General features: G+C 44.1%; 1 protein-coding gene across 1 annotated transcript in view; it reads left to right on the top strand.

The window, feature by feature from the left end:
* The window catches only part of LOC143277389 (CWF19-like protein 2), a 37,985-nt gene that overhangs the window by 4,014 nt on the left and 11,830 nt on the right, over window positions 1-22,141 (top strand). The window contains exons 3-12 of the mRNA XM_076582172.1: window positions 221-343; window positions 2,638-2,721; window positions 4,454-4,582; window positions 6,511-6,732; window positions 9,008-9,947; window positions 10,492-10,664; window positions 11,195-11,440; window positions 15,099-15,239; window positions 18,021-18,138; window positions 19,985-20,073. Coding sequence (XP_076438287.1) covers window positions 221-343; window positions 2,638-2,721; window positions 4,454-4,582; window positions 6,511-6,732; window positions 9,008-9,947; window positions 10,492-10,664; window positions 11,195-11,440; window positions 15,099-15,239; window positions 18,021-18,138; window positions 19,985-20,073 — 2,265 coding nt within the window. The remainder of the gene's footprint in view (window positions 1-220; window positions 344-2,637; window positions 2,722-4,453; window positions 4,583-6,510; window positions 6,733-9,007; window positions 9,948-10,491; window positions 10,665-11,194; window positions 11,441-15,098; window positions 15,240-18,020; window positions 18,139-19,984; window positions 20,074-22,141) is intronic.

The raw sequence follows: 22,141 nt of genomic DNA, 5'->3' as shown, positions 1-22,141 counted from the left end.
TGCCCCCCATATTTTCTGTGGAATTTTGTGTGTGTGTGTGTGTGTGTGTGTGTGTTTTCTGTGTTGTTTTTTTTTATTTTTGTTTGTTGTTGTTGGTTTTTTTCTTTTCTTTTTCTTGATGCTACATAGTTCTTCAAGTTCTTGTCTTGTTCTTGTCTTGGTAGCTTTTTGTGAGCTCTGTCCACCAGCAAGACATTCTCTCTTTCCTTCCTGTCCACAGGCTCTGGAGAAGGTGAAGGAAAAGAAGAAGAAGAAGAAAGACAAGAAGAAACAGAAGAAGCACAAGAAGGAGAAGAAGAAGAAGAAACAACAACAGGCTAGCAGTTCCTCCGGCACGGATTCGGTGAGCTTTTGTCGTTCGTTTGTTCAAGTTCTGTGCTTTGGTAAAGGCCTACCCCCGAAAGCGGAGTATGGTTGCATATATGGCGGGGTAAAAACGGTTATACACGTAAAAGCCCACTCGTGTGCATACAAGTGAACGTGGGAGTTGCAGCCCACGAACGCAGAAGAAGAAGAAGAACAAGGTAAAGGCCTGAGAAGTGCCTTGACTATTGCTTATGTCACAGATTGCAGTTGGATGTTATTCACTTTCATGTGGTATACGAGGAGTTGTCCTCCGGGGGATGATGTGGCGATCGTCCTTGACCAGTGCGTCCGGCAGAAGAAAAATCACTGTGTCGTTTCGGGGGGGGGGGGTCGGGTGGAGGGAGGGGCAGGGGGGGCGTTACCTGCCTCCTGTCCGGGCGTCAACTTTTCTTCTTTTTTTTTTTTTTTTTTTTTTTTTTTTTTTTTTCCAATAATTAATGTTGATCTTATACATTGTATGTCTTTTGACGTATATGTATTATAATGTCTAAGATGATTTCTTTGATTATCGCACACATAGAATCCACACACTCACATCAGAGCAACCTAAATCTCATGTATAATGTTAAAATATTCACTGAAATTGTCCATAAAAACCGATTATTCAGACAAAGAACTTATTATGTTATATTTTTATATTGGCGCTGGCTCTTAGTGTTGCAGCTTTGGGGGCTAGTTGGCCTTTGGAGTCTGACCATCCCTACGCCGACTGTCCTAAAACCCCCTCTTGGCAGGGAGAGATGGTTTGAATGTAACTTTTGCAAGACACTGCACTGTAATCATATTATAGTCTAGGTAGCAGTTACCTCCACTGCTGTTTGTGTTGGTCGTAGTCAGACACAACTGAATATCATGCATATTAGGGAGGGTTTTGCAGACTCACTTTTGTAGTGGACCTTTCATCAACTGCAGAGTGAGACGGGTGCAATAGCCGAGTGGTTAAAGCGTTGGACTTTCAATCTGAGGGTCCCGGGTTTGAATCACGGTGACGGTGCCTGGTGGGTAAAGGGTGGAGATTTTTCCGATCTCCCAGGTCAACATATGTGCAGACCTGCTTAGTGCCTGAACCCCCCTTTGTGTGTATACGCAAGCAGAAGATCAAGTACGCACGTTAAAGATCCTGTAATCCATGTCAGCGTTCGGTGGGTTATGGAAACAAGAACATACCCAGCATGCACACCCCCGAAAGCGGAGTATGGCTGCCTGCATGGCAGGTTAAAAACGGTCATACACGTAAAAAGCCCACTTGTGCATATACAAGTGAACGTGGGAATTGCAGCCCATGGACACAGAAGAAGAAGAAGAATTGCAGAGTGAGAAGTAGGTCATATGATGTCATGGGCAGCCCACCCACCGTAACTAGCTTTTCTGAGTTTGCAGTGCCTGTTTTTGGACAACTTTTCGGAAGAGTTTATAAAAGGGATCAGTTTGAATACGTAATGGCAGAAATGTGACAAGAAACACACTCAACGTAAACATGGGTATGATTATAAAACCAAATATACATTGTAAAACTTGCCAAAAAAAAATAGTCGCTGAAATTGTTCAAAATCCTTTCACCAGATCAGTGATTTCCACTACAAAATTTAAGCCTTTTGGTGGCAACTGACATGGAAAAAACACACACAGGAAATGGAGACGTGGATACACACATGGTTCTCGCTAAAAAAAAATAACTAGGGAACCTCCTACGAAAATCAAACGGAAGTGTGTCTGCAAACCCTCCCTGTTATGTCTGAGCACATCACTCCTCTTTTGCAACATCTGCACTGGCTCCCTGTCTCACACCGAATAAAGTACAAGATCAGCACTCTATGTTATAGATGTATTCGCAAAACTGCCCCTTCCTATCTCTGCGGCTGCCTTCACCTCTACACTCCATCTCGCTCACTACGATCGGCTTCGGATCCACTCTGTTTACGCATACCCAGATTCAAACACTCGACTGTTGGCCGCCGTTCGTTCTCTGTTTCTGGACCTTGCGATTGGAATGAACTTCCTTTTTCGCTTCGTCAAGTCTCCACACTCAGCTCTTTCAAGTCTGACCTCTTCCTAAAATAGCCTCCCTTGCCTGCCCTTCCTTGTCTTCAGTTTCTCCAGTTTTTAGAGTTATGCATGCGTGTGAATGACTGGTGCGAAAGCGCTTTGATTTGTCTCTGCACAAGATCCAGCGCTATATAAATACCATTATTATTATTATTATTATTATATATATATATATATATATATATATATATATATATATATATATACACACATGTCTGTGTGCAGTCAGAAGAAGAGGCGGCGGCAGCATGGGTGGAGAAAGGTTCAGAACCAGAACCAGCACGAGCGGTGTCCGGCCCAACACTGCAGGTGGGTTCACTTCTCATCAGGGAGTGGAGGGTTGGGGGGGGGGGGGGTTGGGGGGGGGGGAGGGGGTTTAGGTTGTTTGGTATTCTTTGGGAGTTGGAGTATTAAGGGGAGGAAAGGTGCATATGTGTGTGTTGTGTGTGTGTGTTTATGTTTGTGTTGGTGTGTGTGTGTATGTGTGTGTGGTGTGTTGTGTGATTTAGCATGTGTGTGTTTGTGTTTTCGTTTGTGTATGTGTGCATCCATTAGTGTGTGTGTTTTAGTATGTGTTTGTGTTGTAATATGTTTGTGTGTGTTAGTGTGTGTCTGTGTGTGCATTTGATAGTGTGTCTGTGTGTGTTATGATTTAGCTTGTATGTGTTTGTGTGTGTGTGTTTTCTTGTATCTATGCATTTGTTTGTGTGTGTATGTGTGTGTTTTAGTATGTGTGTGTATGTGTGTTATAGCATGTCACATGATGTTTGTGTTTGTGTCCATACGAATATGAGTGCATCTGTTTCGTGGATGTCTGTATAAACAGCATACAGTATACATGTGTGAGTGCCTTACAAATGATATGGTGGTAAATTATTATATATGCAAATGAGAAAACCAATGACTGAAGAGGAGATAACCACACAATGCAAACACACACACACACACACACACACACACACACACACACACACATGCTCACTCACTCACTGACACTCGACTCCCACATTCCCTTACTTGTTGACTTTCACAGTTACACAGTTTAATAATAAATCAATCATCCAAACAGTGTCACTCAACAATATTTGGATTCTCGTGTCGACATTCCAATTCATGTATTGTATACGGGGCAGGAGGGGGAAGGCATGGACATAGGAATGAGGCCTTTGACTCAGAATTCTCAATAGACGATAGTTTTCTGTTGTTGTTCTGCTTGTAATGCGGAATTATTTGGCAGCACCGTCTTCTTCCTGATGTGACCGGATGAGGTGGCTTTTTTTTTTTTTTTTTTTTTTTTTGGGGGGGGGGGGGGGGTTATGGCAGATGTGTGTAACTGAATAAAAAGTGAATTATATGGATTAGTCTGCAGGCTTTGACCCAACAACTGAAAGTGAAACTGAAACTGCAAAATGAAATAAATATGATATATAATGCTGGTGTGATGATGATTCTTCAGCAGTTGCTGTTTTCAGTGGAAGGCACGCTGCAGAAAAAATATTACTGTGATTGTTGTTACTGATCATCATGAATAGTATTATTATTATTATTATTATTATTATTATTAGCCAAAGCCATTATAGTCCTTCTCCACCCTTTCCAATATTGGTTGCATTGTGTGTGTGTGTTGTGTTGTGCAGGCACTTGATGGTTTCTTGTTGTTTTTGTTGGGGGGGGGGGGGGGGGGGGGATGGCGCAGTGAATGCGCAACCTTACCCAAGTGTGGAAATTTTCTCACGCCCTGTACAAATTCATTCATTCATTCATTCATTATGATTCCTATACTTTCTCTTCATCAGGTCTCCCGCACTCGGCTCTTTTAAAGTCTGGTCTTAAAAACCCACCTCTTCCCAAAATAGCCTCCCTTCCCTGCCTCTTCCCTTCCTCTTTTCCTTCAGTTTCTCCAGTTTTTAGAGTTACGCGTGCGTGTGAATGATTGGTGTGAAAGCGCTTTGATTTGTCTCTGCACAAAATTCAACGCTTTATAAATATAATGATTATTATTATTATTATTATTGTTACTATCGCTGTTGTTGCCCGTCAGCGAGACCAGTGGATGGAGAGCCCTCTGGTGGCGGACCTGGTTCCCACGGTGACGCGGGCAGAGCTGAAGGAGAGGAGGAGGGGGGAGGAGGAGCGGAAGAAAGAGGAGGCAGCCCGGCTTTTGGAGCAGGTGGGGATGTTTTGGGTTTTGTTGTTGTTGTTTGTTTTTTTTGGTTTTTTGTTGTTGTTATTAACCCCTAGGCTGCCTGCATGACGAGATAACTCGTCATGGCAAGCATGTATGCTTCGCTGCCTGCATGACGAGATAACTCGTCATCGAAATATTCTGACTTTTCCCTGGTTTGCATTCACTTCCTTGGCAAAAATAGTGGTAGCTTTAGCCTGGGGAATCTCTCTAGATTCTATTCATAGCTAGAAACCCCATCTACGTCATGAAGCAGTCCTTTATTTGAACGTTTTGGTTGGGTCACTGTCCAAGTGTTTGCCTGACTTCTCTCCTCGCTCGCTCAACAAAATGTCGGACTGACGCCGTGCTCAAGACATGCGATCGTGACGAACTAAATCAAAAATGATTTCTTTCTTTAGCTGATGCTCAGAAAGAACTGAAGCGTAAATTCGAAGGAGAAGATAGAGATGAACATTTATAGGACGATCTGATAGAAAATAAAGGGAGCAATCAAGAGAGTGGCCAAGATGCAACTGTCAGTGAGTGATGTCTGCTGTACAGCTGTTAGCAGACGACAGATGACCGAATTAGCAGCAGAGCGATATTCTTGGCACGCAGCCAACGCGGTCTGATGAGAACTGAATCCAGTGACCGTGTGAGAGGGGTGAGGAGGAGGGGGGGTGGAGACTGAGGGGGCGTGGCCTTACATCCATCTTATCACTTGGAGAAGTCAAAATGTATTGTGTATCAATCTCTTAAAAATATATATATATATATTGTGGTTGTTCTAGTATGATTTTGTGTTTGCAGATATCCATTTGTCCAGAAAATATGTTTTTGTGCAAATTACCTGACTAATGTTTGTAATGAACAAGTTGAAAATGTGACAAAAAACAAAACACTGATTTCAAAACAACAACATGTCACTAAAAATATATAAAATGGGAAAATAGCATGTGTTTTGTATTCTTTATTCATTTACCTTTCAGAAAATATATACTTTTATGGGTCTTTCTCCAATAACAAAGAGCACAGAATTTTTGGAAAATTTATACCCGTTTTTTGTGAAAAAACCCTGGCAAATAGATTTCACTTAAATCTTATTCTCCTGGCAGCGAAAGGGTTAATTGATCAGGCTAAGGAACTCTCAATCAGTTCCGCTATTTTCAGCGGATAAGCAGTTGGATTTCAGAGGGGAAAATTTATTTTTTTTCCAGAGGGGGAAAAAACAACAACAAATCGACGAGTACGTTTTATTGGCTTCCATCAGTCCACATGCCTGAGCAATCAGCTGCTTGTTTGTCCATCACTTCATTGCAGCAGCAGGGTGCAAGCGTTGTTTTTTGTTATCATGTTATAAATGCACTCAGCTGGAGGGCGAGCAAATGGAAACATTTCAAAGTGCCTCAAGGTGTCCCTTTAAGACCTCAGCATCGATCGTAACAGCTGGGAATCGCTTGCTCTAGGCCACTCACCCTGGCGAAGCAAGACTCACTGAAGGAGCGCACACCGCAGAAAAGAGACGCACAGCAGAGGCTAAAAAGAAGCGCGTCGTGTGCAAGGTACGTGCCACCTCCGCTTCCACTACACCCTCGTGTCACACTTGCGGGCAAGCTTTCCCGGCCTGGATTGACCTCACCAGTCACAGATGCTCCATCTGACTCTGTATTGATGAAATTCCTATAATGAAGTGTACTGATATTTCCATACTCGGGCACTTCTGTGGGGTGGTTTTTTTGGGTTTTTTTTTTTTGTACTCTGGAAGGGATTGGAACTTTCCACCCTGGGGCACTCAAGGGATTGATGGACTTTGATTTCTCTTTAGTTTTTGAAGAACTGAGGGGTAATCAAACCCAGAAAACGGCACCTTTGACTTAGGTTGTGCTAAAAGCAACATGGGTTTGATTTGATTTGATTTGATTTGATTTCAGCCTGGCCAGCACACCCGAGAATTGAACCCTTACTGGAAGGACGGGGGGACGGGACTCCCGGAGCAGAAGCCCGCCGCCTCGGCCGCGGCTCCCTTGACGACAATGACGACGGCGGCCGGGGATGGAGGGTTGTCGTGGTTACGCAAAGCGTACCTGCGGTGCCAGCAGCAGGCGAAGGAGGAAGGACGGAGTCTGGAGGATGTGGCTGCTGATCGATACGGGGTGGGTGGGTGTGGGTGTGTGTGTGTATGTAGAGAAAAATATACAAGTCAAATGCCTGATAATTACGTTATCAGCTTCTTCAGATTTCGAAGTAGTAATCATAAGCTGGAAATAGAAACAGGGAGACACAAAGTCATACCACGAGAGTTACGGCTTTGTAAGGTTTGTAACATGTCTGTGATTGGTGACGAGTTTCATTTTATAATGGAATGTCCCAGTTATGATCAGCTACGAAATAGATATGTTCCTAAAAAATGTTTATCTCCAAAATCGGTTTTTAATTTTTGTGATATGCTCAAAGGAGGCAAAAAAGTCATTTTAGCTGTAAGTAAGATGATCAGATTTGCAAATGTTGCCTGGCTACACTTTTGGAGTTAAAAGACATTTGTGGTTTCTCAACTTCTATGTGACATTGTTGTGTATTTGGAAATGTTTGTTCTGGGCACGAAAATATTATTTTGCAGTAATCCTCCATACTCCAATAGGAGTGAAAGGATAATTAAAACTTGAAACTTGTGTTGCTAGGGTGTGTTGGAGTGTGCCTCGTCTTGTGTGTGTTTTAGTGCGTGTATGTGTTTTGTTTTTGAGTGTGCGTGCATGTGTGTGTGTGTGTGTGTGTGTGTTTTATTGTGTGTGTAAAGAAGATGGTGGCTGGACAGAAAGGTAGATAGAAAAGGGGCAGGAAAGCATTTTCAGCATTCTTTTATGCAGTGATATTAAATGACTGTGACTCTTGTTCTTCTTCTTCTTCTTCTGCGTTCGATGTTTTGGCTGCGTCAGACGGTCACCCCTGTCGCCACGATGTAACCCACGGTCTTCTCCAGGTCGTGGCGGTCTCCCCAAAGCTGCGCCTGTAGCTCTGTGACCCCTGGCCAGGTTTGACGCCGTAGAGCTTCATGGGTTGGGCAGTGTTGAAGGATGTGTTCAGGGTTCTGGGGTCCAGTGCCACATGGACACTCATCAGTGTGGGCGATCTTCATATGGTGAAGGTGACTCAGTAGTCGGCAGTGGCCAGTTCTCAGTCTGAAGAGGACTGCCTGCTGGTGTCTCTGGAGCTGGTGGATTGGATCGACACCACTGTTTGCACCCAGCCTTCTCTTCCACTGGTTCTGGTATCGGTTGTGGATGATGGTCCTGGCCTCTCTGTAGGTCACGGGGTGGCTGAACTGCTTCATTTTGCTGCCTGCCTTGGAGAGAGCATCGGCCTTTTCGTTCCCCGTGACCCCACAGTGAGAAGGAACCCACTGAACAGTGACAGTCGACCGTTTTGAAAGGTCATGAAGGGCTGCTTTGATGTTTGTCAGCTGCTGTTCGTTTCTGGTTGACTGGAGTCCCTGCAGGAGAGATGTGACTCTTGTGTATTGTTTGTGTAGCTACATAGCACATTACACGTGAGTTTCTCAAGAGAACACTGAGGAAATAAAAGTATTCCTGTAACAGAGCATTCAGAAAAGGATTTCGTCTTCTGATCTCACTCTGCTGACGTGGTTTGCAAGTAGAGCAAGTTAGTTATCATAAGTGACAAACTGAAAGAAATAAATGCAGGAGAGAGAAAAAAAAAAAAAAGCTTAGATAAAAGTTTCAGTTTCAGTAGTTCAAGGAGGCGTCACTGCGTTCGGACAAATCCATATACGCTACACCACATCTGCCAAGCAGATGCCTGACCAGCAGCGTGACCCAACGCGCTTAGTCAGGCCTTGAGAAAAAAAAAAGGTGGATAAATGATAGATAAGCATAAATAAATAAATAAATAAATAATAAATAGGTTAGATAAAAGAAAATGAAAAACTGTTTTAGGCTTTGTGTCTTTTTGCTTTTCCAAAGACTGTGTATCTTCTTCTTCGTCTTCGTTCGTGGGCTGCAACTCCCACATTCACTCGAATGTACATGAGTGGGCTTTTACGTGTATGACCGTTTTTACCCTGCCATGTACTGATGTAGGCAGCCATATTCTATTTTCGGGGAACGCATGCTGGGTATGTTCTTTTTTCCATAACCCCACCGAACGCTGACATGGATTACACGATCTTTAACGTGCGTAGTTTATCTTCTGCTTGCGTATACGCAAGAAGGGGGTTCAGGCACAAGCAGGTCTGCACATATATGTTGACCTGGGAGATGGGAAAAATTGCCTCCCTTTACCCACCAGGCGCCGTTACAAAGATTCGAACCCGGGACACTCAGATTGAATGTCCAAGACAACATTTTGTTTGTAATGTATGTAAATAGGTTAGAAAATAAAAATGAACATGTTTTATTTCTCTCTTTACCGCAGTCGCTGGACAAACTGATGTCCATGATCAGGGAGGCAGAGGACACATGCGGTGCCGGGCATCGTCGTCCTCGCCTTGGCAACCAGAGTTCCCACGGCGACAGCAGACCGGGCCACCGGCCCCGGTCACCAGACAGACGAAGCGGGGACCACAGATCCGACAGGAAAGGAGGAAGCGAAAGACACATCGGCCCACGGGAGGACAAGGGAAGTCCCGGAAACCGAGAGGAGAGGGGAGAGAGAGAGGACACCGACAGAGAAAGGAGGAACAGGATGAGCAGAGAGAGAGGGAAAGGGAGGGACGGAGACAGAGGTGACGGAAGGAAATCCTGGAGGAAAACGGACAGAGGCGGGGACGGCGTCCCCGAGAAGAGAAGCCGCTTCCTTCGACCTGACCGAGACAGCGACAGCGCTGACGAGCAGCCTCCTTCCAAGAGACCAGCGTTCGTGATCCCATCAGCCGACAGTGATGACGATGACAGGAGCGGTTCGAACCGACCCTTGAAAGGGCGGTTTGCCAGGCCCGACGATGACAATGACGACAACAGGAACACGTCGAACCGATCCTTCAAAGGGCGGTTTGCCAGGCCCGACGATAGCGATGACAACAACAGGAACACGTCAAACCGATCCTTGAAAGGGCGGTTTGCCAGGCCCGACGATAGCGATGATGACGATGATGACAGGAACACCTCATCCCGATTGTTGAAAGGGCGGTTTGCCAGGCCCGACAACGATGACAATGACAGGGGGCGTGACCGGCCAGTGAAAGGCAGAGGGGACCGGGAATGGAGAGGCTCGGGAGGGGGTGGGGGAGGAGGGTGGAGGAAACAGCCACAGGCCCGGGCAGGGAAGGAGGGGGGGGAGGAGTCGGGAGGAGGGAGAGAAAGGGCGTCGGATGATCGGAGGCGTGGCAGGCGGCGGTCACCTTCAGCCGAATCGGGTGAGTGTGTGTAGCGGTGGTGGTGGTGGTTCTTGTTTCTTCTGCTGCTGTTGTCGTTGTTGTTGTTGTAGGATTATTGCTTCTCTTTTTTTGTGTGTGTGTGTGTTTGAGGTTGTTTTTTTGTTAGGGAGAGTGTGTTTGTACGTTTGAGTTTTTTCTTTTCTTTGTTAGAGAGTGTGTGTGTGTGTGTTTGACGGGTTTTTTTTTCTTTGTGAGAGAGAGAGAGTATGTGTGTGTGGTGTGTTTGAGGATTTTTTTTTCTTTGTGACAGTTAGAGAGAGAGAGAGAGTGTGTGTGTGTGTGTGTACGTTTGTAATTGAATATATATAATACTTCCATAAAACTTTCAATACACAAAATTTAAGAAATAAAAAAAACAATAAAAGAATTTTCATGCAAATGCACTGTTTAGAACTTGCATCCTTAACCTAATAATAATAATAGTTTATTATATAAAACAACAACTTGCAATGAGGAAGTGATGTAACTGGATATACGTATAATATGTCAATTCTTTTTTTGGTTTGTTTGATTTGTTTTATAGAGTCTTCTTCATCTTCCTCGTCTTCGGGAAGCGAATCGGGTGAGGAAGAGGAGGCGCCAGCAGATAGAGGTGAACAGACAGAAGAGAGGACGGCTGCCGTGACCCTGCTGTCGGAAGACGAGATGAACTCGCTCGGAGCGCGCATCTTGAGAGCCGAATTGATGGGGGACGAGGTGGGTGGGTGGGTGGGCGAGGTGTCCCGGAAAAAGTGTGCAGATTTTTATTTTTCATTTTTTATTTTTGTTGTTTTTTTTTGTTTTGTTTTGTTTTTTTAACTGATTTTGTTGTTTTATTTAAAAAAAAAAAAAAAAAAATCCTTTCTGTTGTTCCGTTGTTCTCATTCTGTGTTTCAGTGCTTGGGATAGACTTGCATTGATCATTATACTTAGTGTGTGTGTGTGAAGGGGGCGGGGCATGGGGGGGGGGCAGGTTCAGTGCGTGTTGTGCGTGACATTACACTGTTTCTGAAAATAATGATGCTTTCAGCAAGTTTGTAACTACTACGTTTTATTTATCTATATTTCCTGCACTATAATCATGCCTCATGTATTGTCAAATGCACATTGTTTGAGCCACAGTATAAGCGTTACATAAATGTACATATACATATATATATATATATATAAAATCTGAAAACTGTTATGATTTATATCATTACTGTCGTTGATTAACAACTGGAACCTTTGCTCTCTGACCCACAAAGGACCTGGCGAAACAGCTGAAAGCACGGCTGGAGCAAGCCCAGAAAGCCAAGGAGGGCGCCGCCACCAAGCCCAGGTCGGAGGTCACCCCGTCGGGCCGGACGGAGAGGAAAGGGGGTGGGGAGGAGGAGGAGGGGGACGTGGTGGTGCTGACACGCACGGGGAGGGACGGCATGGTGCGCCCCCTGCCTGAACAGGAGTTTGACCGCGACAGGGGAGGCAAGAAGCGAAGAAAGGGCCTGAAAAACGTGAGTCGTGATGATTTATTGACATTGATTGATTGATATGGATACTTGTATAGCGCCTAGCCGCGGTCGGAGACCAAGCTCTAAGCGCTGTACAGACACGAGGTCATTTGCAACAACAGGCTGCATGCCTGGGTATGACTGCTTACATGTAAAATCATGTAGGGTAAAAAAAAAAAAAAAAAAAGAAAAGAAAAAAAAAAATGCCTCCTTGTACATATACATGAGTGAATGTGTTAAAGCCCTCAGACGCAGAAGAAAGAAAGAAGAAGAGTTGCGTAGCATGCCTCAGCCTGCTAACTCACTTTGCATGTAAGAGGAATGACAGAGAAGGGGGGGGGGGGGGGGGGGGGGTAGAAAGAGAAAAGTGGTCATGAGTGGTTTCTTTAATTTGTTACTCTTTTACCACCCCCCGAAAACGGAGTAAGGCTGCCTACATGACGAGGTGAAAGCGGTCATTCACGTAAAAGCCCACTCGTGTACATACGAGCGAACATGGGAGTTGCAGCCCACGAAATAAGAAGAAGAAGTTACTCTTTCTTTCATTTCTTACATGTAAATTACTGGGATGTCTTGGAGAGTAAGGGTGCTATACAAATGTACCTTGTTATTATTGATAGTAGTAGTAGAAGTAGCATCGTTGTTATTATTATGATTTCATTGTTATATTGTGGTGTATTATGTAAATAACCCTGAGGTCTTGGAGAGAAAGAGTGCCGTACAAACGTACCTTGTTATTATCAATAGTAGTTGTTGAGGTGCTCGCAAAAGCCACCCTTCCCAGCATCTTCACCATCCTGATGAAGTCCCAGCTTCGCTGGGCTGGACACGTGGCGCGCATGCCAGACCATCGGCTGCCCAAAAGGCTCTTCTATGGCGAGCTGCAACAAGGGAAGAGATCACACGGAGGTCAGAAGAAGCGCTTCAGAGATACTCTGAAAGTCTCTCTGAAAGCGTTTGATATATCAACCCTGACTCCTGGGAGGAATCTGCAGTGGACCGTGACAAATGGCGCGCTGCTGTGCACAAAGGCGCCAAGTTGTGCGAGGCCAACAGGACTGCTGCAGCTGTTCAGAAGAGGCAGGCCAGAAAGTCACGGGCAAACAAGCTCCCTGACAATGGTATGCCCGTCTTTGTCTGCCCCAACTGTCAGCGAACATTTCGTGCGCAGATTGGACTATTCAGCCATCTGCGCATTCACGGATAGATTCATGAGCATCCTCCCCCCCCACCCCACCACCACCCTCCCCCCATCCCCCAGCTGGATGACAACGATGGTCATCATCGATCTCGATGGACACACCACCACCAGTAGTTGTTGAAGCAACATCATTGTTATTATTATAATTTCATTATTATATTGGATTATATTTTGTAAATTACCTGGAGCTCTTGGAGAGAAACACAGTGCTGTACAAATGTACCTTGTTATTATCAATAGTGGTAGTAGAAGTAGCATCGTTGTTGTAATTATAATTTTATTGTTATATTATACTGTATAATTATATCATATTTTGTTATATTGTGTAGATCACCCTGAGGTCTTGGAGGGAAAGGGTGCAGTATTAACATACCTTATTATTGTTAATAGTTGTAGTAGAAGTAGCATCATTGTTATCATTTATGATTTCATTATTATATTATGTTATGTTTTGTAATGTCTTAGAGAGGAAAAGTGCTGTACAAACATAGCTTATTATTATTAATAGTAGCAGTAGAAGTAGCATCATTGTTATCATTATGATTTCATCGTTATATAATATTATATTCTATTTGCTTGAAATTAATAAATGATGAGGCCAGGAGATCCAAATGATAAACAAATAGTAAAGAGTGGCAACGCTCTGCATACACAAGCACACAACTTCAACGAGTCAGTGCTGCTTATGCTACCAATTCAGCTAGCACACAGGTAAACAAAAGGTACACTGGAACAAACCCCAGACACTTCCTCAAAAAAGGAAGCGCCGGGCCTGTCCTTATACCGATCATTTGACACGTGTGCACTCAGCAGCAAAGACAGAAGAAATGTACAAACACAAATGAGCTTTTATTCAAGACTGGCATAGTCTCTTTAATCCTGAACCAGCCACATATGGACAATACAGAACAAACACATGGTTGCCTCAGTGGTTTTTCAACTGGAAATTAATAAACGATGAGGCCAGGAGATCAGATCAGGAGATCAGGGTTTGCTGTTGTTGTTGTTATTATTATTATTATCATCTTCTTCTTCTGCGTTCACTCATATGCACACGAGTGGGCTTTTACGTGTATGACCATTTTTACCCCGCCATGTAGGCAGCCATACTTCGTTTTCAGGGGTGTGCATGCTGGGTATGTTCTTGTTTCCATAACCCACCAAACGCTGACATGGATTACAGGATCTTTAACGTGCGTATTTGATCTTCTGCTTGCATATACACACGAAGGGGGTTCAGGCACTAGCAGGTCTGCACATTTGTTGACCTGGGAGATCGTAAAAATCTACACCCTTTACCCACCAGGCGCCGTCACCGTGATTCGAACCCAGGACCCTCAGATTGACAGTCCAACGCTTTAACCACTCGGCTATTGCGCCCGTCGATTATTATTATCATTATTATTATTTACAAATGTACCTTAGTAGTAGTAGTAGTAGTAGCAGTAGTAGTAGTAGTATTTACAAATGTGCCGTATTATAATTCATTGTTGGTAGCAGTAGTAGCATCATTGTCATCAATATTATTATCATTACCATTATTGTAATTATGATTAAAACGGAGGAACTGTCTGTTCACTGCCCAACAAACACAGGTGCGTCATTGTCATCAATATTATTATCATTACCATTATTGTAATTATGATTGAAACGGAGGAACTGTCTGTTCATTGCCCTACAAACACAGGTGCGTCATTGTCATCAATATTATTATCATTACCATTATTGTAATTATGATTAAAACGGAGGAACTGTCTGTTCACTGCCCAACAAACAAGGATGCATCATTGTCATCAATATTATTATCATTACCATTATTGTAATTTATGGTTAAAACGGAGGAATTGTCTGTTCACTGCCCAAAAAACACAGGTGTATTTGTATTTGTTTGTATTTCTTTTTATCACAACAGATTTCTCTGTGTGAAATTCGGGCTGCTCTCCCCAGGGAGAGCGCGTCGCCATACTACAGCGCCACCCATTTTTTTTGTATTTTTTCCTGTGTGCAGTTGTTGTTTTTTTCCTATTGAAGTGGATTTTTCTACAGAATTTTGCCAGGAACAACCCTTTTGTTGCCGTGGGTTCTTTTACTTGCGCTAAGTGCATGCTGCACACGGGACCTCGGTTTATCGTCTCATCCGAATGACTAGCGTCCAGACCACCACTCAAGGTCTAGTGGAGGGGAAGAAAATTTCGGGGGCTGTGCCGTGATTCGAACCAGCTCGCTCAGATTCTCTCGCTTCCTAGGCAGACGCGTTACCTCTAGGCCATCAATCCACTTAATTGTCATCAATATTATTATCATTACCATTATTGTAATTATGATTAAAACAGAGGAATTGTCTGTTCACTGCCCCAACAAACACAGGAGCAACATTGTCATCAATATTATTATCATTACCATTATTGTAATTATGATTAAAAAGGAGGAATTGACTGTTCACTGCCCCAACAAACACAGGTGCAGACCCACGGCCGAGACGGGCAGAGGACTCAGTACTTCGACGACGACCACCGCCACGACCTGAAGGCGCTGGTGCAGATGGAGAAGCTGGGAACAGCGGAGGACCAGAACGCCATGTTCTCCCGTCTGGCGGGCAGGGTGAGTGGGCTGGTGCTGATTGGTTGGTTGGTTGGTTAGGTTTTCAGGCATGCCTGCTGTTACTGAGCGCCCGTATTTGTCCCTTGAAGATGGGCGCAATATATATATATATATATATATATATATATATATATGATAGTCAGTCGTGTCCGACTATGACCATCAGAACAGCAGAGGAGGCAACTGCTGTTCCGACTATTTGGGCTAGAATTTGATTATAGTGGAGAGTGTCTTGCCCAAGTTAATCCCCACTCTCTTGGCCAAGAGGGTTTTAGGACAGTTGGTGTTGGGGATGGTTCCCAAAGGTCAACTAGCCCACAAGGCTGCAGCACTAAGAGCCAGTGCAGTTTTGCCTCCTAGTTTGAGAGTCATAGTCCGTCACAAAAGACTAAGCTGTAAATGGTTTCCCATTGACTGGAGAAACCATTGATAATACAGCTGTCACTTTGCTGTTGGCCCACATGTAAACTTGTCAGTCTGTGATATAAGCCGAGTGTTGGGCAGTAGCCGAGTGGTTAAAGCGTTGGCCTTTAAGTCTGAGGGTCCCCAGGTTGGAATCTCAGTTATGGTGCCTGGTGGGTGAAGGGTGGAGATTTTTCCGATCTCCCAGGTCAGCATATTATATATAGACCTGCTTAGTGCCTGAACCCCCTTTGTGTGTATTCACATGCAGACGATGGAATACGCACGTTGAAGATCCTGTTATCCATGTCAGCGTTTGGTGGGTTATGGAACCAAGAACATACGCAGCATGCACATCCCTGAAAACGGAGTATGGCTGCCTACATGGCGGAGTAAAAATGGTCGTACACGTGAAAGCCCACTCGTGTACATACGAGTGAACATGGGAGTTGCAGCCCACGAACGAAGAAGAAGAAGAAGAAATGTTTAATTTGTATTTGTATTTCTTTTTATCACAACAGATTTCTCTGTGTGAAATTCGGGCTGCTCTCCCCAGGGAGAGCGCGTTGCTATACCACAGCGCCACCCATTTTTTCGTATTTTTTCCTGCATGCACTTTTATTTGTTTTTCCTATCAGAGTGGATTTTCCTACAGAATTTTGCCAGGAACAACCCCTTTGTTGCCATGGGTTCTTTTACATGCGCTAAGTGCATGCTGCACACGGGACCTCGGTTTATCGTCTCATCCGAATGACTAGCGTCCAGACCACCACTCAAGGTCTAGTGGAGGGGGAGAAAATATTGGCGGCTGAGCCCCCGCACACCCCCACACCCCACCCCCGAAAACTGAGCGTGATGGTCATACACGCGAAAGCCCACTTGTGCATGCAAGTGAATGTGGGAGTTGCAGCCATTGAACAAATGGTTGCTAGTGCTGTAGCTTTAGGGACTAGTTGGCCTTCCCGGTACCGATTTATTTAAGCATTATTTGTACATGTATATAGATGTGTAACATATTTATCGTCTTAACTAGTTTTGATCTCTTTTTATGGTGTGCCCAAACATATTACGTATGTGTTCAGAATGAGCCTGTGATTGCAGGAATGAATTTCCTTGTGGATTAACAGTAAAGTGTGTTTTTTTTAATTTTGATTTTGACTGTCCCAAAGCCCTCTTGTCCGAGAGAGTGGGGATGTAACTTGGGCAAGGCACTTTCCACAGAGCAGACCAACGATATTAAAGAGTGAAGTGTAACGGTTACAGCAGACCAACGATATTAAAGAGTGAAGTGTAACGGTTACAGCAGACCAATGATATTAAAGAGTGAAGTGTAACGGTTACAGCAGACCAACGATATTAAAGAGTGAAGTGTAACGGTTACAGCAGACCAACGATATTAAAGAGTGAAGTGTAACGGTTACAGCAGACCAATGATATTGAAGAGTGAAGTGTAACGGTTACAGAGCACAGAGCAGACCAACGATATTAAAGAGTGAAGTGTAACGGTTACAGCAGACCAATGATATTGAAGAGTGAAGTGTAACGGTTACAGAGCACAGAGCAGACCAACGATATTGAAGAGTGAAGTGTAACGGTTACAGCAGACCAACGATATTAAAGAGTGATGCGTAACGGTTACAGCAGACCAGTGATATGAAAGAGTGAAGTGTAAGGGTTACAGCAGACCAGTGATATTAAAGAGTGAAGTGTAACGGTTACAGCAGACCAATGATATTAAAGAGTGAAGTGTAACGGTTACAGAGCACAGAGCAGACCAACGATAATAAAGAGTGAAGTGTAACGGTTACAGCAGACCAACGATATTAAAGAGTGAAGTGTAACGGTTACAGCAGACCAGTGATATTAAAGAGTGAAGTGTAACGGTTACAGCAGACCAGTGATATTAAAGAGTGAAGTGTAACGGTTACAGCAGACCAACGATATTGAAGAGTGAAGTGTAACGGTTACAGCAGACCAACGATATTGAAGAGTGAAGTGTAACGGTTACAGCAGACCAATGATATTAAAGAGTGAAGTGTAACGGTTACAGCAGACCAATGATATTAAAGAGTGAAGTGTAACGGTTACAGCAGACCAACGATATTGAAGAGTGAAGTGTAACGGTTACAGAGCACGGAGCAGACCAACGATATTGAAGAGTGAAGTGTAACGGTTACAGCAGACCAATGATATTAAAGAGTGAAGTGTAACGGTTACAGCAGACCAACGATAATAAAGAGTGAAGTGTAACGGTTACAGCAGACCAGTGATATTAAAGAGTGAAGTGTAACGGTTACAGCAGACCAACGATATTAAAGAGTGAAGTGTAACGGTTACAGCAGACCAATGATATTGAAGAGTGAAGTGTAACGGTTACAGAGCACGGAGCAGACCAACGATGACGACTTCCAGGTGGACGACGTCTTCCTGTCCAAGGCGGCACGCCAGCAGTCTGGCGCCAGGATGGAGGAGAAGGAGCGCTCCAAGGCCATCTTCGGTGGGTTGGTCCTGCTGGCTTGTTGTGCATCGTGTTGGATTCGTGCACGCTGGTTTGTGTGCATACGCATGCGCCGATGAGCGTGCAGTGTGCACGTTTACGGAAGCATCTGTATATATATATATATATATATATATATATATATATGTATATATGTATATATATATATACACATGCACGCAAATGTAAACATTCGTACATGCTGGCATGCACACTTGCGAGTGTGTGCGTGCTCACACACACCGTACACATATGCTAGCACTCACTCACATGCACATGCACACGTACACACATGCACATGCGCATGCGCACACACATGCACTTTCACACACACTCACACACACACACACACAAAACACACACACTCACACACACACACACACACACACACACACACACACACACACACACACACACACACAAATTCACATTCACACATGCCATACACACACGTGCATACACACACACATGCAAATATCAACACACACACACACACGCTATTGCGCCCGTCGGTTGCCTATCAGAGTGGATTTTTTCTACAGGGTTTTGCCAGAGGACAACACTCTTCATTGCCATGGGTTCTTTTTGAGTGCGCCGCATGCGTGCTGCACATGGGACCTTGGTTCATCATCTCATCTGAATGACTAGACGCTCAGTTTGATTTTTTTTTGGACTTTCGATCTGAGGGTCCCGGGGTTCGAATCACGGTGACGGCGCCTGGTGGGTAAAGGGTGGAGATTTTTACGATCTCCCAGGTCAACATATGTGCAGACCTGCCAGTGCCTGAACCCCCCTTCATGTGTATACACAAGCATAAGATCAAATACGCACGTTAAAGATCCTGTAATCCATGTCAGCATTCGGTGGATTATGGAAACAAGAACATACCCAGCATGCACACCCCCGAAAGCGGAGTATGGCTGCCTATATGGCGGGGTAAAAACGGTCATACACGTAAAAAGCCCACTCGCGTATACACGAGTGAACGTGGGAGTTGAAGCCCACGAACACAGAAGAAGAAGAAGATATTCCCAGACCCTCCCGGACTCTTGTGAGTTGGCAGATGAGTGTCTTAACTCTTTCCATACGAACGGCGAAAGAGACAACGTTAACAGCGTTTCTCCCCAATTACCACCATCAAAATATTACAAGCGGAAGGCTCTTACACTGAAGTGGTGAATGTTGACAAAAAATACCGACGGGCGCAATAGCCGAGTGGTTAAAGCGTTGGACTGTCAATCTGAGGGTCCCGGGTTCAAATCACGGTGACGGTGCCTGGTGGGTAAAGGGTGGAGATTTTTACGATCTCCCGGGTCAACATATGTGCAGACCTGCTAGTGCCTGAACCCCCTTCGTGTGTAAATGCAAGCAGAAGATCAAATACGCACGTTAAAGATCCTGTAATCCATGTCAGTGTTCGGTGGGTTATGGAAACAAGAACATACCCAGCATGCACACCCCCGAAAACGGAGTATGGCTGCCTACATGGCCGGGTAAAAACGGTCATACACGTAAAAGCCCACTCGTGTGCATACGAGTGAACGCAGAAGAAGAAGAAGAAGACAAAAAATACCACAATTCTGACGACGGAAACTAAAGGTTGGATCGTTGAGACACCCACTGGACATCCGAGGGGGTCTGTGTAGAGGAGAAGAGAGGACTGGCCGTACTGAGTGAGTTAACCAGTCTGCAACCTTTCTTCCGTGTGCGGCATGATGTGAATGGATGAACGGAAGCAGTGCGCATTGCTGTCTGTCCCGTGTGCATGCCATGAGCTCTGCAGTGTGTGATCAGTGCTCTTTTTTTTTTTTTTTTTTTTTTTTTTTTTTTTTTGTCTTGCTTTCAGAGCATCGCAAAGTCAGTGCAGCCATGGAGAAGTGTCAGCGTTGCTTCAACAGCATCCCCAAACATCTTCTGATTGCTATTGGCAGCAAGGTCAGTGAATGTGTGTGTGTGTGTGTGTTGGGGGAGGAGGGGCTGGGTGGGGCAGTGGTGGTGGTGGTGGTGGTGGGTTAATACTGGTCAGGGTTAAGAATACTGTGTTGCTGTTTTGTCTTGCAGTGCAGGGATGTGTGTGTTTGTGTAGGCATGGCCTGCTGATGGACTTGTTAAGAGGAAGCTGTGTGTGTGCGTGTGCGTGTGTGTGTGTGTAACTGTGAGAGAGAGTGTAGGTGTGAATGTGTTTGTGTATGATTTTCATTTTATGTTCGTACCTTGTCTGTAACATGGTGTGCGTGTGTTGTCACCTGTAACAGGTACACCTGTCCTTGCTTATAGCTCTGAAAAGAGTTGCACATTTATAACATACCTGTTGTCACCTGTAACAGGTACACCTGTCCTTGCTTATAGCTCTGAAAAGAGTTGCACATTTATAACATACCTGTTGTCACCTGTAACAGGTACACCTGTCCTTGCTTATAGCTCTGAAAAGAGTTGCACATTTATAACATACCTGTTGTCACCTGTAACAGGTACACCTGTCCTTGCTTATAGCTCTGAAAGGATTTGTACAGTTTTTTACATACCTGTTGCCACCTGTGACAGGTACACCTGTCCTTGCTTATAGCTCTGAAAGGATTTGTACAGTTATAACATACCTGTTGTCACCTGTGACAGGTACACCTGTCCTTGCTTATAGTTCTGAAAGGATTTGTACAGTTATAACATACCTGTTGTCACCTGTGACAGGTATACCTGTCCTTGCTTATAGCTCTGAAAGGAGTTGTACACAGTTATAACATACCTGTTGTCACCTGTCACAGGTACACCTTTCCTTGCTTATAGCTCTGAAAGGAGTTGCACACAGTTATAACGTACCTGTTGTCACCTGTCACAGGTACACCTGTCCTTGCTTATAGCTCTGAAAGGAGTTGCACAGTTATAACATACCTGTTGTCACCTGCGACAGGTATACCTGTCCTTGCTTATAGCTCTGAAAGGAGTTGCACAGAGTTGTAACATACCTGTTGTCACCTGTGACAGGTGTACCTGTCCTTGCTTATAGCTCTGAAAGGAGTTGCACAGTTATAACATACCTGTTGTCACCTGTGACAGGTCACCTGTCCTTGCTGTAGTTCTCTGTGTGTGCGAGTGTGTATATGTGTGTGTGTGTGTGTAACTGTGAGAGAGAGTGTGTAGGTGTGAATGTGTTTGTGTATGATTGACTCACTTGTGTAAACAAAGTGAGTCTATGTTTTAACCCGGTGTTCGGTTGTCTGTGTGTGTCTGTGTGTCCGTGGTAAACTTTAACATTGACATTTTCTCTGCAAATACTTTGTCAGTTGACACCAAATTAGGCATAAAAATAGGAAAAATTCATTTCTTTCCAGTCATCTTGTTTAAAACAATATTGCACCTCTGGGATGGGCACAAAAAAATAAAAAATGAAACCAAATTATATGCAAACTGCATTTACTATTATATTTTTTGTATTCTCTAAACTTGGCACTTTGATCTGATATTCTGACCCAACAACAGGAGCAGTAATTATTATCATTTTTTGTTCAAACAATTCATGCTAGGGGACTTAATTCGAATCTGGTTAGGACTTTTTTTTTTCTTTTTTTTCTTTTTTAACGCGAAGCTTTATAAGAACAAGTACAGAACACATTTTAACGATTAGATTTTTTTTTTTTAAGTGTATCACAAGTGAGTCTTGAAGGCCTTGCCTCTCATGTTTTCATTTTATGTTTGTACCTTGTACCTGTCCTTGCTGTAGCTCTGAAAGGAGTTGTACAGTTATAACGTACCTGTTGTCACCTGCAACAGGTGTACCTGTCCTTGTTTATAGCTCTGAAAGGAGTTGCACAGAGTTATAACATACCTGTTGTCACCTGTGACAGGTACACCTGTCCTTGCTGTAGCTCTGAAAGGAGTTGCACAGTTATAACATACCTGTTGTCACCTGCAACAGGTGTACCTGTCCTTGCTGTAGCTCTGAAAGGAGTTGCACAGTTATAACATACCTGTTGTCACCTGTGACAGGTACACCTGTCCTTGCTTA

This window comes from Babylonia areolata, chromosome 34, assembly GCF_041734735.1.
Source record: "Babylonia areolata isolate BAREFJ2019XMU chromosome 34, ASM4173473v1, whole genome shotgun sequence".
Taxonomy (NCBI): Eukaryota; Metazoa; Mollusca; class Gastropoda; order Neogastropoda; family Buccinidae; genus Babylonia; species Babylonia areolata.
Note: the sequence above shows the minus strand (reverse complement) of the source record. Positions and strands in the feature narration are given on the sequence as shown.